This window comes from Pongo pygmaeus, chromosome 15 (genome assembly GCF_028885625.2).
Source record: "Pongo pygmaeus isolate AG05252 chromosome 15, NHGRI_mPonPyg2-v2.0_pri, whole genome shotgun sequence".
Classification (NCBI taxonomy): Eukaryota; Metazoa; Chordata; class Mammalia; order Primates; family Hominidae; genus Pongo; species Pongo pygmaeus.
In genome coordinates, this window is record NC_072388.2 from 101,037,794 (window position 1) to 101,053,246 (window position 15,453).

General features: G+C 50.4%; 1 protein-coding gene across 1 annotated transcript in view; it reads left to right on the plus strand.

Annotated features, from left to right (window-relative positions):
* Nucleotides 1-8,516: 8,516 nt before the first annotated feature.
* DYNC1H1 (dynein cytoplasmic 1 heavy chain 1) overlaps nucleotides 8,517-15,453 on the plus strand; it is an 88,621-nt gene continuing 81,684 nt past the window's right edge. Inside the window, exon 1 of the mRNA XM_054448399.2 lies at nucleotides 8,517-10,938. Coding sequence (XP_054304374.1) covers nucleotides 10,683-10,938 — 256 coding nt within the window. The 5' untranslated portion in view covers nucleotides 8,517-10,682. The remainder of the gene's footprint in view (nucleotides 10,939-15,453) is intronic.

The window sequence follows — 15,453 nt, forward strand, 5'->3', positions numbered from 1 at the left end:
ATCTACCAGCCTCAGCCTCTCAAAGTGCTGGGATTACAGGCATGAGCCACCGCACACAGCCTGAGCAGTGCTTCTAAACACGGTCTCGCCATGTCTTCTCCTCATGCTCGAGGAATGGAAGTCAAGTGTAGAGAGGTCAATGGCTGATCCACAGCCCCCTACTCACTCCACTTAGAAAATAAATGCTAAAGAGTTTTAATATACACAAAAAGTAGTTACAGGCTGGGCACAGTGGCTCACGTGCGTAATCCTAGCATTTGGGGAGGCTGAGGCAGGAGGATCACTTGAGTCCAGGAGTTCAAGACCAGCCTGGGCAACTTGGCAGAATCCTGTCTCTACAAAAAATACGTAAAAATTAGCTGGCTGCGGTGGCACATACCTGTGGTCCCAGCTACTGGGTGGTGATGGGGGACTGAGGTAGGAGGTTGAGGCTGCAGTGAGCTATGATCGAGGCTGCAGTGAGCTATGATCGAGGCTGCAGTGAGCTATGATAGTGCCACTGCACTCCAGCCTGGATGACAGAAAGAGACCTTGTCTCAAATACAGGAGAGAGAGAAAGAAATAACAGTTACAATAAGGCTGTCTGGCAGCACTAGGGTATTCTGCAGTGATAAGGGAAAGACTAACACTATTTTCTGATAAATCGTTTTATGTTCTATCACCTTTAAGGGTGAAATAGGGTTTTGTTTTGTCAATAAAAATGTTGACATGTCCCCCCACTGCCCTGGTGAGAAGAGACCACGGTCCTGAGGCCCAGCAAAGTCCCAGTCTTGCAGATACGGGCAAGCCTCTGGGAACTTTGGGTTGCCTGTGAAATGTGCACGTCCTTTGGAGTAAAGTGGGGAGTTCTCTCTTCAAAGTGAGGCTGGGTGTGGTGGCTCACGCCTGTAATCCCAGCACTTTGGGAGGCCGAAGTGGGCAGATTACCTGAGGTCAGGAGTTCGAGACCAGCTTGGGCAACACAGTGAAACCCCGTCTCTACTAAAAATACAAAAATTAGCCGGGCGCTGTGGCAGGCGCCTGTAATTCCAGCTACTCAGGAGGCTGAGGCAGGAGAATTGCTTGAAGCTGAGGGGGTGAAGGTTGCAGTGAGCAGAGATCGCGCCACTGCACTCCAGTCTAAGCAACAAGACCAAGACTCGGCCGGACCTGTCGGTTGTTCTAGGTTGTTCTAGGCAGGTGACCTAGGTCATTCTAGGGTGTCCAATCTTTTGGCCTCCCTGGGCCACGTGAGAAGAATAAGAATCGTCCTGGGGCACATAAAACACACTAAAGACAGCTAATGAGCGGGGAAACACAAAATCACAACAAATAAAAGCTTTAAGAAAGTTTACAATTTGTGTTGGGCCGCATGCGGGCCACGGGTTAGACAAGCTTGCTCTAGGTGGTTCCAGGCCTTCGTGCATGCCCAGCTGGCCAGGCGGATGGAGGAGATTCTGCTGCTGCCTCTCCAGCAGTCCTGGGAGGAAAGGTCTCATGGAATTAAAGGAAACAGCTACGTTAATATCTGCCACCGCCTGCTCGGAGTCAGACCCAGCCCCACGTGGCAGGACAGCGGGCAGCTGCGGGCGCTGTGCGCTGGTGGGGACCTGCAGGCGTCCCGATGCGCCGGCGCCGCTGCTGCTGCGCGGGCGTCCCAGGCGGGCCCTTGGCATCCGGCTTTCTGCACTGGACGCTGCAGCCCAGAGAGCTGCTCGTCGACGTTTGGGAGAGGGGGAGGGAAAGTTAGAGGATTCCCAGCCCTTCGGCACGGGGAAAGTGGAAGGAGACGACCCGGCCCATGCCCCTTCGTGGCTCGAAGGCTCTAGACACGGTCGGCCTCCGGGTTTGAACCCCTCCTCCGCCTCCTGTTATCTCTGAGACTTCAGCAAGGTACTGCCCTTTCCAAACCTGTTCCTGCCCTTCGCATTGCGGAGTTAATCCATCTGGTGGATCTGGGGATGCTGGAGGAAGCCGTTAGGAGCCCCCTGCGCGTCGTGAGGACGCAGCCGGAGACGCAGGCCTCTCCCTCCAGCAGCGGGGCGTGCCCACAAGTCCCCCCGCTCCAGTGTATGCAACAGCCTAGTGTCTGACCAGGCTCCCATTCCACAGCTCCGGGATTCCACGGCCAGCACATCCCAGGATTCAGTTTCAGGGTTCTGCCCCTTCCTGAGTCAGCTAAAGCGCAGCAGGGACAGGCTCTGTCCGGGGAGAACGTGCTGGCCCAGGTCATCTGTCATCTGTCACACCAGTATTGACGCAAGAAAAGCATCAAGACTTTTTTTTTCTTTTTTTGAGACAGCGTCTCACTCTGTCGCCTGGGCTGGTGTGGTGTGATCAGGGTTCACTGCAGCCTCGACCTCCCAGTGCCCAAAGCGATCCTCCCAGCTCAGCCTCCAAAGTGGCTGGGACCACAGGTCCATGCCACCATGCCCAGCTTATTTTTTGTAGAGATGGGGTTTCACTTTGTTGCCCCGGCTGGTCTCGAGCTCCTGGTCCCAAGGGACCTTCCCTCCTCAGCCTCCCTAAGTGCTAGGATTACAGGCATGAGCCACCGTGCCTGGTCCCTTCCCAAGCGTTTAAGCAAATTTAATTTTATTCAGGAACCTCACGGAAGCCTGGAGGCTGAAGAATACAGGCCAGGAGAAGTCTTTGAGAGAGGTACTGTCAGAATGCTCCAGAACAGCATTTCAGATCATAGCTTATATCCAGGTGGTGGAGGTTTAGTGCATGCAAAATCACATCAAAGTCTGGGTACAAGAGTACATCTGGTTATAGGCCAGGCACAGTGGCTCACACCTGTAATCCCAGCACTTTGAGAGGTTGAGGTGGCCGGATCACAAGGTCAGGAGTTTGAGACCAGCCTGGCCAACATGGTGAAACTCTGTCTCTACTAAACATACAAAAATTAGGCTGGGTGTGGTGGCTCACGCCTGTAATCCCAGCACTTTGGGAGGCCAAGGTAGGCAGATCATAAGGTCAGGAGTTTGAGACCAGCCTGGCCAACATGGTGAAACCCCGTCTCCACTAAAAATATAAAAATTAGCCGGGCGTTGTGGCGGGTGCCTGTAATCCCAGCTACTTGGGAGGCTGAGGCAGGAGAATCGCTTGAAACCCAGAAGGTGGAGGCAGCGGTGAGCCGAGATCGCGCCACTGTACTCCAGCCTGGGCAAAAGAGTGAAACTCCGTCTGAAAAAAAAAAATACAAAAATTAGCCGTGTGTGGTGGCTCACGCCTAGTACATGCAAAAGTAGCTCCTAGTCCTAGCTACTCGGGAGGCTGAGGCAGGAGGATCACTTGAACCCGGGAGGTGGAAGTTGCAGTGAGCCAAGATTGTGCCACTGCACTCCAGCCTGAGTGACAGAGTGAGACTCCATCTCAAAAAAAAAAAAAAAAAAAAAAAAAGAGAGAGAGAGTACATCTGGTTATAGATTGTAGATTTATAAGCACATCAGGTTATAATCAGCACTAACCCTGTCATACGTTATCTTATGTGCAGGAAAAGGCAAGGCTAGGGCCATTTATTTTTTTTTTTTTTTTTTTTTTTTGAGATGGAGTCTCGCTCTGTCACCCAGGCTGCAGCACAGTGGCGCGGTCTCGGCTCGCTGCAAGCTCTGCCTCCCGGGTTCACGCCATTCTCCTGCTTCAGCCTCCTGAGTAGCTGGGACCACAGGTGCCCACCACCACGCCCGGCTAATTTTTTGTAATTTTAGTAGAGATGGGGTTTCACCGTGTTAGCCAGGATGGTCTCGATCTCCCGACCTCGTGATCCGCCCACCTCGGCCTCCCAAAGTGCTGGGATTACAGGTTTGAGCCACCGCGCCTGACCGGGCCATTTATCTTTTAAGGAATATATTGACTCCAGCAAGACACATGGGCTGTGTGCTCTGTCCTGTTTTGTCTTCAGAGCATCTTTCCGGAGAGCTACACGTGGTCACAGAGGCAGGGCTTTGTGAAATTATGTTGACAAGCAGAACTGAGCACACATGGCTTCTTATGCTTGCTACTTTGCCTCACACCAGTTACCCTGGCCCCCTGGTCCCACACCTCTCCTGCTGCTCCTGGCCTCAATGGGTAGGAGGGCCTCTTTGGCCAGCCTGCCTGTGGTCTTGTCACCTGGGTGCCAGCTCCCACTTCCCCAGCATTGCTCTCTAGGGGCCGGTGGGCAGCAGGACCCCCTCACCTGCCTCTCCTCACCCCAGCCTGAAGAGTCTTCTTGTGGCTCTGTCACCTCCTGCTTCCCCAGCATGCTTTGCCTACATGAGAGATTCTAACTTTCCCCTTTCTCCCCCATATGCCCTTTTACTCTCAAGGGCTTGGACTTTTGGGGAAAAAAAAAAAACAAAAGCCTGAAAGACCAATAGGCACCTTCTACTTTCAGTCCTAGAACCACAGACCAAGCTAGGCTCCTGCATGAATGGGGAGGAGGAATGTGAAATGGAGGGAGAAAATCAGTCAATATAGGCAGTTCCAGCTTTGCATGGGTCCAATCTATATGGACAAGATTTCCTTACCATGGTTTAGTTCAATAACATCAGTTTCCCAGCCACACGGTTCAAGTACCAGTTACCATGGTAAATTACCTGTGAGTAATTGAATAAAGTACAAGCTTTGCTGCCAGCTCTTCAGTCCACAAATCACTGCATCATAAATGACAGACGCACGTCATGATCCATGGTCAATTACATCACTGACCCACAGAGGTGAATGTGTGATAAAGAAATAAAATGTGATAGCCCTGGAGGGGACATTCCAATCAAATATAAGTGAGGTCATAGAGGCAACAGTTGCAGGAGTGAACGTGGATGCTGCCGCCAACGAGGGGCTCCAGCAGTGCAGCGAGAGGGGTTGAGTGAGGGCGGCCTGTCCACATAAATAAGGAAACAGTTGAGATGAGAAGGATGATGATGTCCTAGGGGGTGTGATACCAGCAAAAAAATCTCACATGAAAGGAACTCTGGGAGATATTTTGAAACTCTGGAAGTGCAAAGGATAAAATATTGGAAGCTAATCCAACTAGAAAGCAGCATGGTAACTCACCAGGGCCCGGAGAAGATGCTCGGCCCGGGCCGGGCATGGTGGCTTATGCCTGTAATCCCAGCACTTTAGGAGGCCGAGGCAGGCAGATCACTTGAGGTCAGGAGTTCGAGACCAGCTTGGCCAACACGGCAAAACCCCGTCCCTACTAAAAATACAAAAAATATATATATATATATTTAGCCAGGCATGGTGGCATGCATCTGTAATCCCAGCTACTCAGGGGGCTGAGGCAGGAGAATCGCTTGATCCCAGGAGGCGGAGGTTGCAGTGAGCCGAGATTGTGCCACTGCACTCCAGCCTGGGTGACAGAGTAAGGCCCTGTCTCAAAAAAAAAAAAAAAAAAAAAAAATTCTCAGCATTTAAGTTAGAATGTACTAAATGAATATTTATTTTACTATTTTTTTAAAAAATAGAGACAAGGTCTCTGTCACCCAGACTGGAGTGCAGTGGTGCAATCATGACTCACTGCAACCTAAAACTCCTAGTCTGAAGCAATCCTCCTGCCTCAGCCTCCCAAAGTGCTGGGGCTACTGGCATGAGCCACCATGCCCAGCCAGTAAAGATACAGAGCACTTGAACACTGTCAACCAACATGGCCTAATTGACATTTCTTGGAACATTCCACCCAACAACAGCAGAGCACCGCCTTTTAAAGTTGGGAGTCAAGGCATGGCTGTATTGAAAATCCAAGGAAGCCTTGGGTGGGTATAGTGGCTCATGCTTGTAATCCCAGCCCTCTGGGAGGCTGAGGCAGGAGGCTCCTCGAGCCCAGGAATTTGAGACCAGCCTGAGCAACTTGGCAAAACCTTGTCTCTACAAAAAATAACAACAAGCAAACAAAAATTACCTAGGTGTGGTGGCATGTGCCTGTAGTCCCAGCTACTCAGGAGGCTGAGGTGGGAGGATCATTTGAGGCTGGGAGGGAGGTCGAGGCTGCAGTGAGCCACGATTGTGCCACTGCACTCCAGCTAGATTGACAGAGTGAGATCCTGTCTCAAAAAAAAAAAGAAAAGGGCCGGGTGCGGTGGTTCACACCTGTAATCCTAGCACTTTGGGAGGCTGAGGCGGGCGGATCACCTGAGGTCGGGAGCTCGAGACCAGCCTGACCAACGTGGAGAAACCCCGTTTCTACTAAAAATACAAAATTAGCCACATGTGGTGGCACATGCCTATAATTCTAGCTACTTGGGAGGCTGAGGCAGGAGAATCGCTTGAACCTGGGAGGCAGAGGTTGCGATGAGCAGAGATCGCGCCATTGCACTCCAGCCTGGGCAACAAGAGCGAAACTCAACCTCAAAAAAAAAAAAAAAAGAAAATCCAAGGCTAGAGGGCGCTGGAGAGGGCGTGTTGATAGAACACAAAGCAGCCTGAGGGCCAAGCCCTGGGCCCCTCCAACCTTTAGAGGTCGCGAAGAGCGGGATCCAGCAGAGGAGACTGAGAAGGAACCTTGGTGACGAGGAGGATCTGGAGAGTGCGGCCACCAAAAGCCAGGTGAAGGTGGTGTTCAGAGAAGGCGGGAGTGCCGGCTGCATCAGTGTGTCCACGGGTCAAGCAAGATGAGGACTGAGAACTGGTCACTGGATTTGGCCACGCAGAAGTCACTGGTGACCTTGCCAAGAGTACCTGCCCCATGAATGTGGGGATGGGGTGGGAAAGGCAATGCCCACATATGCTTATTCTCGAGGAGTTTTGCTGGAAAGGGCAGCAAAGCAGTGGAGAGGTGCTGGCAGTGGGCTACAGTAGGGCTTCCTTCTTTTCCTTTTAAAGAAGGGATAGAATAGCTCAGACATCAGTGGAAAAAATCTAGGAGGGAGAGAGAACATCTGGGAGCGAGGGGAGAATTTCAGAGGTGATACCCTGAGAGGAGATGGAGCCAGCACACCAAGGGAGTTAGCGGTCCTGGCTGGGGACACCGACAGCCTTTGGTAAGAGAAGGGGCCACACACTACCAGAGGGAAGGGCCAGGGCGGTGTCAGAGGTTTTGAGGGTCTGCAGGCAGCCTGGGTTAATCCAGGGGTCAGGAGAGCCGGGTGGGAATTGTCTGCCCAGGAAAAGATTCACTAACGTCTTCCCCATGGGCAGTGGGGTGCGGGCTGGCATTTTCCTTCTGCTCATTGTCATTACTTGTTCTGTGACCCTGGACAAGCAAGCCAGGTGACCTTGGGAAGGTGAGCCTGCTGTCACCAGGATGGATGGGCAGCAAGCTGGGGAGGTGGGCCCCCTGCAAGCAGAAGAAAATTCCATACGACACGTCCTCCGCTGCCACTAGACGGCGCCAAGAGACCGTTCCGTTCTCACCACGCGCCTCAAACTCCAACCTGCTGGGGTCAAAGCCTCCAGGAACCATATCTGGCTCAAGCCTCACCCTGAGGCTCATTTGACAAGGAATCAAGACAGAAAGGGGGTGGATCCTGGAATGAGCTTCCTCAGAAAGCGTCCTGCAGCCCTGCGAACCTGTGAAGTCCCAGCCTTACCCTCCAGCAGCACCCTGACAGCCCCAGAGATGTGGCCAGGAAGGTCCTGATCCACGGTGCACCCCTGTCCCCACGGCCACCGCCAGTGCCCCTTCCTCGGGGTAAGGCATTAGTTTCACACCCACCAACCAAGTACACGCTTTGGTCCAGGCCCTGCTGGTACTGAGAATCCCGAGAAGCTTAGACCTCCCTGCTCTCACAAGTGGGGATGAATGAATGAATGAATGAGCCCAAGATGGAAATTCTTTTTCTTTAAATTTATTATTATTATTATTATTATTATTATTTAGAGACGGGGTCTCACTCTCTTGCATAGGCTGGAGTGCAGTAGTGAGATCACAGCTCACTGCAGCCTCGACCTCCACCTCAGCCTTTTGAGTAGGTGGGACCAAGGGTGTGCACCACCACACCTGGCCCAATGTGGAATTTCCAGGGAGCAGAGGGGAGATCCTGGGCACAGAGCCTGAAAGGGCTGGGGCAGCAGGGGTTCCTCTGAGGGGGCTGGTCCTGCCCGAGGGTTATGAGAGGGAGAGGAAGGATGGTATGAAACTGGGCACCCGACTTGAGACTTGGACTTGAGGAGACATTGTTAAGAGAAGGGTGGGAATGAATGGGATCTCATCACGGATTTCCAATAGGATACAAGTGCCCTACCAGCCACTATCATCCCACATCAACCTAGAACGAATTCTCTCTCCAGCTTGCCCTGCCCCCTGCCCTGCCCAGAGTCTGTCCAAGGAGACTCTACCACAGACAGGAGAAAGCTGAGGCAGCAGAACAAGAGATGGGAGAGGCCAGGTTTGGGTGAGGGGCCCTACCCCCACCAGGGTCAGCTTGGGGTGTGCTGGAGCCAGAGTCCTGTGCCAGGAGGCAGAAGGGGCACCTTGAAAGAAGCTCCCCACACCCTTCAGCCCTGGCACAGCCCAGCCAGCCACCCAGGTAATGCACTTAAAGTGTTCAGCACCCAGTCAGCGTCGACCACTCTTCTCATTATATATTAAATACAACAGACATCTTTCAAGAACAAAAAGCAAGCATGTTTGGTCCATTTATGAATCCTTGTACATTGATTGTTCAGGTTCCTTCAGTTCCCATCCACTTAGGAATAACAAACATGTTTCATTTTGAGCCTATCCTACAGGGCCGCAAATCCAGAGCCTGCAGTTTGTTCTCTTGGCCTGGGGCCAGGTTGCAGATGTTTGAGTCCCTTGGATTCCCGAGTGGCTGCGTCTCCCAGTCTGGTGCTGACTCATGGTGCAGCCAGCATGCAGCCTGCCCATCAGCCAGGTCCCTGCAGGTTTCTGAGTCTCAGATAGTGGATGGCCTATTCAGAGTTCACTGATCTGCACCTAATAGAGTTTCCTCTTTGTCCCTCTTTCTACCCCTAAAGTACATGTGAGGGGAAACCCTTTGCATAGTGCCTAGCACGCAGTGAGCACTCAGCGTTCGTTGTCAGTGGTGTGTTATTATTATTCATTACCATTAGGATCATTGCACAAACTCATTGCAGTTGCCTATTTATTTTTTCCAGGAAGATTATTCAGAACTGCTTGGGCACATCACACCAGGGTGGACCGATGGAGAGCACGAAGATGGGGTATTAATCTGTCCCCTCTTCCACATGCTCCTTAAAGACAAGAATCTGATTAGTCTCCATGTTCCAGCAACCCCCTGGGACCCAGCAACCGGTAATTAGGCAAGGAATAAGCTTATTGTATGTTTCACAGTTTTTCAAAGATGATTTGGGAGAATCAAATCATACCATCATCATTCCACCAATCAGGACTCAGCACTCTGACAGTGCACTTTGATGTTAAAAAACAAAACAAAACAAAAAAAACGCCATTGGCTTCCCTCTCTCCACCCAACTTAAGAAAGAAGTTACGAATGTGAATTTTCAAAGGCCAATTACTACCCCTTAGAAGAACCTACCATCTCTAAACTACAAAGATGGGCAGCCTGGATTCTATTTTTTTATTATTTTACAAAATTTTTAATTTTTAAATACACATAGAGATAGGGTCTCGCTATGTTGACCAGGCTGGTCTTGGAACTTCTGGCCTCAAGCAATCCTCCCATCTCAGCCTCTCAAAATGCTAGGATTACAGACGTGAGCCACCCCACCCAGCTGGGCAGCCTGGATTCTGGCTCTTATGTAGTCATGGTGTAGGGGAGGAGGTCGTGGTGGGTCGGAACTAGGGGGAAACTTGGTGGGCAGGCAACCCAGCCCCTGCCTTGTACGGACCCAGATACTGAGGCCCACAGAATGACAGTGCCAGCTCTAGGGGGTTGGAGGAGAGCCACTGCTGGAGGTAGCTGTTCTCAGTAGGTCTCCCTCTTGGTCCTCACAGCGTCCTTGGAGACAATGATTTTTGTCATTAGGAACCAGATCCCATCACAGCTTTGCTTTACGTACAGTGAAGGTGTCATTCCTGGCTTATCCTTACACTGCCCCGAAGGCCCCCTCCCCACCTGTCCGTTTCCAGCCTGGTAATGGGACCCTCTGAGCACGCCCCTCATCTCCTCCCCCTCTGAAAAGTATCCTCAATCTCCCTGTCTATATCTAATAACACATCTGTCGTGCCTATATTTTGGTACCTGATATGTAGTCATTCATTCATTCAATGAGAGAACATTCAATGAGAGGTTAAGGGCTTAGAACAACGCCGGGCACAGGCTAAGCGCTCACTAAACGTAGCTCTCGCCAATAATATCACTCATTCACTATAAAGTTTCTCTGGCTGTGTGCTGTTCGCTGCGTCCACAGCAGTGAAGAAGACAGACGCGGCCCCTGACCAACCTCGCCGAGCCCGGGCGCCGAGCCAGGACGTTAAGCCAAGTCCGCATCTCCTAGGACTCGCAGTGCGCAGGCTGCGGGCCCCGACCAGCGCCGAGACTACAAGTCCCAGAAGGGCGCGCGGCGACATCGCCGGGCCCGCCCCCCGCGCACGCGCGGCGCCGTGACGCTAAGGCCACGAGCGAGCGCGGGTGGCTGCGACGGCTGCGGCCGGCGGGGCGGGGCCAGCTGGCAGTGGCTGCCTTTAGGGCGGAGCCGGCTCCCGCTCTCTTCAGTCTGCGGTGGGCTAGCGGACGGTCCGGCTTCCGGCGGCCGTTTCTGTCTCTTGCTGGCTGTCTCGCTGAGTCGCGGCCGCCTTCTCACCGCTCCTGGAAGGTCCCGAGCGCGGCACCATGTCGGAGCCCGGGGGCGGCGGCGGCGAGGACGGCTCGGCCGGTCTGGAAGTGTCGGCCGTGCAGAATGTGGCGGACGTGTCGGTGCTGCAGAAACACCTGCGCAAGCTGGTGCCGCTGCTGCTGGAGGACGGCGGCGAGGCTCCGGCCGCGCTGGAGGCGGCGCTGGAGGAGAAGAGCGCCCTGGAGCAGATGCGCAAGTTCCTTTCGGACCCGCAGGTCCACACGGTGCTGGTGGAGCGCTCCACGCTCAAAGGTGCGGGGCCGCGGAGGGCAGGGTCGCCAGGGCCAAGCCTCGCGGAAGGCAGGGCCTGCCAGTTCCTCCTGGGCCGCGGATGTCCCCGGGATGGGAGGAGCCCGGCGGCTGCAGATGACCCCGGGATGGGCAGAGCCTGGCGGCCGCAGACGTCCCGCCGGCCGGGTCCCCAGGGCCGCAGACGCCCCGCAGAGGCCGGCGCGGCGCCCGAGGCTCGCCCTCGCCACACCCACTGCCCGGCCCGGAGCCCCCAGGGCGACCCGCTCCTGGTCGCGGGGAGGGGAAAGGGGTCCCTGTCTGCCGTCACCCAAAACAATGGGGTCGCTTTGTCTGCTCGGGCCTCTCAAGATGGCCGAGTTGGGTGGAGACAGCGTCTCCCTGGGCTGAACGCGGGCGAGGCCGCATCCCTGCCTCCAATGACACATGAGCTTTTCGGTTTCGATTTGTGTCCAGGCCAAGTGGCCTTCGGGAGGGATGTGTCGGGGGCAGACCCGCGGAGCCGGGGGCAGCCGGGGTTCTGGTTCGGGAGGAGGTCGGGTGGGTGTCCCAGCCCTGCCTTGTGGGGACCCAGAGGCCGAGGCCCACAGAGCGACGGTGCCAGCCCCGGGCCTGCGAGCATCACTGTTGTAGGTGGATGCTCTCACAGCATCCTTGCTGAACGGGTGTATCCTGATTTTACACCTGAGGAAACTGAGGCTCAGGTTAAGTGATTTCACCCAAGGTCACCAGCTAATCCTAGTCCTGAGACTAGACTCAGTGTCTCAGTTCCCCATCCACTGCTTGTTTTCACTGATCATACCTCATATTTGTTTAATGCTTCGATGATGCTAACGATAACCCTGTAATATGTGAGTCTAATTTTACAGATTAAAAAAAAAAAGATTCAGGTTAGGCACTTAGTAGGGGGAAGAGGCTAGAGTTAGCGTGTTCCAGCTGTCTCCTCAAATAATGATCGCCCACCAGCAAGGTTACATTCATCTAAGTCTGGGGCTTGCCTACAGGCAGGCTTTCTCATGGATTCATTACAACCACCTTGTAGCCCATTACAACCACTTTGGGTGTGGCATGTCCATCTAAGAACCTAAGGATGATGTCCAAGGTTGTTAGCCTCTAGGGATTGGAGATTGTCTAAAAATATTTGCCAACAAGGTTCTTAAAATTTCAAAAAACTGTATGGTTCTCTCAGTAAGAGAACCTGTACTGTCTGTCCCATCCTTAACTGTGTTTCTGATAGTTTGTTTCTTTTAAAGGCTATTCTTATTCAGAAGATGCTTCCCTGTAACCTTGGTTTCCTGCCAGAGGTTAGCAGAGTGTAAAAGAATAATTTTTCCTATATCCATGTGGAATGTTCAAGGCAAATAAACCATTTGAGCATATTCAGAGTATTAATGTTGTTGAGGGTTGTTTACTGTGATGTTTGGGGTTGTGTATTCCTAAGTGGAAGCCACAAAAGTTAAAAAAAAAAAAAAACTTATCTACTCTTTTTTTTCCAAAAAACATATATAGTCATTGTAGAAAATGCAGTATACAGCTAAAGTAAAAATCACTGGGAATTGTTTGACCCAGATATAATCACTGTCAGCATTTTTGGTCTATGTCTTTGTGGTCATTTTTCAATGCATATTCGTTATTTTATTAAAATACATTTTAATCTGCATTTTTAAAGTTAATTGTATTTTGAGTAGCTTGACCATTGCTAATCCTTGATATTTTTATTGCATAGTTTATGTATTAGAATCAGTGATTTTATTTTTTTTTACCTTGTGTCACCATTTCTTTTTATGAAAAAAATTTGAGTTTTATACTTTGCTTCTAGAGTGATCACCAGTAATTCGCTTTTTCCAGGCATCTTAAAATTGGACATTGCTAAAATTATTGGGGTGGGGGGACTATGTTTATGTAGTACAATATCTAGTACAAATTCTCTCTGTTGTCTTATGAGTACCTTTTTTTCTTTCAGCAAAACAAATATGCAGGTATCCAAATCTTGGCTCCATAATGACTTGCACTTTTGAAAGTTGACTAAGGAATGAGACTATCTAAAATTGAAATCCTACCTCATTTCTGTATTTATAACAATCCTTGAAGTATTTCTACCAATTCAACCTGTCTGTAATTTATTTTTCACTTACAAAAACCTAAGGAAAGATTTTAAAATGAATCCAGTTTTATGATAGGTGGTCTATCTGTCTTATTAGCAGCCTGGCTACACTAGGACACCTTAGATATAAGTAGAGACCCAGGACTTTTGGTAGGAGGGCTTTCTTCTTGGTGGCTTTTGTGAGTTAGCTTTGGCATTTGTACATTTAATCAAATATGTGCATCCAGTAGTTAATTACAGTGAAAAGGTAGGGCATGCATTAATGTAGACAACAGAGCTGAATTATTTAAACTGAATAAAGATCACCAATAATGAAGTCATGTAATTTAATCAACAGTAGAAATCACTTTTATTTATTTTATTCCTTCCGCTTTTTTTATGGAAGGAAGTATCCAAACACTTGTAATTGAATATAGAAACATTTTTATGTGAAACTATATATATTTTTTATTTGTTTGTTTTAGCTACCCCAGCTAGCTATAAAATTTTGTTGTTAAAGTGCGGCATTGAGCTGGGTGCAGTGGCTCACACATGTAATCCCAGCACTTTGGGAGACCAAGGCAGGAGGATCACTTGAGGCCAGGAGTTCAAGACCAGACTGGGCAACATAGCAAGACCCTATCTCTACAGAAAATTAAAAAATAAGCCAGGCATGGTGGTATATGCCAGTAGTTCCAGCTACTTGAGAAGATTGCTTGAGCCCAGGAGTTTGACGCTGTGGTGAACTAGGATCACACCACTTTGCTCCAGCCTGGGTACAGAGTGAGACCCTATCTCTAAAATAAATCAAGTACAGCATTACTCAAAGTATAGAATAAATGTTGTGAATTTAACAACTCATCTTGATACTGAGGAATTGGAGAGTTTGTGGGAAAAAGGGATTAAGTTATAGCTCCTCATTTTAAAAAGAGAAACCTTTCTATAGTTCCTGGCCTGTAGGAAATTATCTTCCTCATAGTATGCTTACAGTATGGTAACAGAATAGGTGCTCATTACTTAACTAGCCATTTTATATTAATGACGTTTTTGTAGCATTTTTTACTTCAAGGACCATTTTTTGGTTGTATATCTCCATTGGGTGGGGTATGCTTCAGTTTGCGGCTGATGGAACTGACATTTCCATGACTTGTCTGTGCTCTGCAGCTTGTTCATGACCTGCCTGGAACTGGGTGCTAGGTCGGTTGGTCTGGATGAGAGCGTGTAGTTTGGGTTTTTTGTTTGTTTTTGGTGGGGCAAGGGTTTTGTTTTGTTCTGTTTGAGACAGGGTCTCACTCTGTCACCCAGGCAGGAGTGCAGTGGCGCAATCATGGCTCATTGCCACCTCGGCCTCCTGGGCTCCCAGTTCATTTTCTCATTTTTTTTATAGAGAGGAGGTCTCACCATGTTGCCCAGGCTGGTCTGGAACTTCTGGGCTCAAGCAGTACTTCCACCTCCGCCTGCCAAAGTGCTGGGATTACAGGTGTGAGCTACCACTGAGCTACCACACCCCACGTGTTTGGTTGTTTGTTTAATACTCCAGTGTTTGAGACTTGGAATTTTTTTTTTTGAGACAGGGTCTCACTGTTGTGCAGGTTGGAGTGCAGTGGTACAATCTCTGCCCACCACATCCTTAACCTCCGGTCTCAAGCGATCCACCCATCTCAGCCTCCTGAGTAGCTGGGATAACAGGCACACACCACCACGCCTGGCTCATTTTTGTATTTTTTGTAGAGGCAGGGTCTCCCCATGTTGCCCAGGCTGGTCTTGAACTCTTGGACTCAAGTGATCCTGCTACCTCAGCATCCCAAAGTGCCAGGATTACAGGCGTGTGCCATGACATCCATCCTGAGGATTTAATTCTAAAGGATGAAGAAATGTAGTTTAATCAATGTAATCTCCAACACAACATATCAACATGATTTCATGCATTTAGAGGAGAAACGTTTTCTGGTTAAGTGGAAAATTGTACTGATGGCTTCTGCAAGACCTTCTTTCTTTTCTTTTTTTTTTTTATTTTGAGACAGAGTCTCGCTCTGTCTCCCAGGCTGGAGTGCAGTGGCACGATCTCGGCTCACTGCAAGCTCCGCCTCCCGGGTTCACGCCATTCTCCTGCCTCAGCCTCCCGAGTAGCTGGGACTACAGGCGCCCGCCACCACGCCTGGCTAATTTATTTTATTTTTTTATTATTATTTTTTTTTAGTAGAGACGGGGTTTCACCGTGTTAGCCAGGATGGTCTCGATCTCCTGACCTCGTGATCCACCCGCCTTAGCCTCCCAAAGTGCTGGGATTACAGGCGTGAGCCACCATGCCTGGCCAAGACCTTTCTAAAGCAGCTTTATAGTGAAACATTTTATTTAGAAATCTGGACCTTCTTTCTTCGGTTTACTGTAATCCGCATTGACTGAGTAGAACTTGTATTGATCCCTGTGACCTA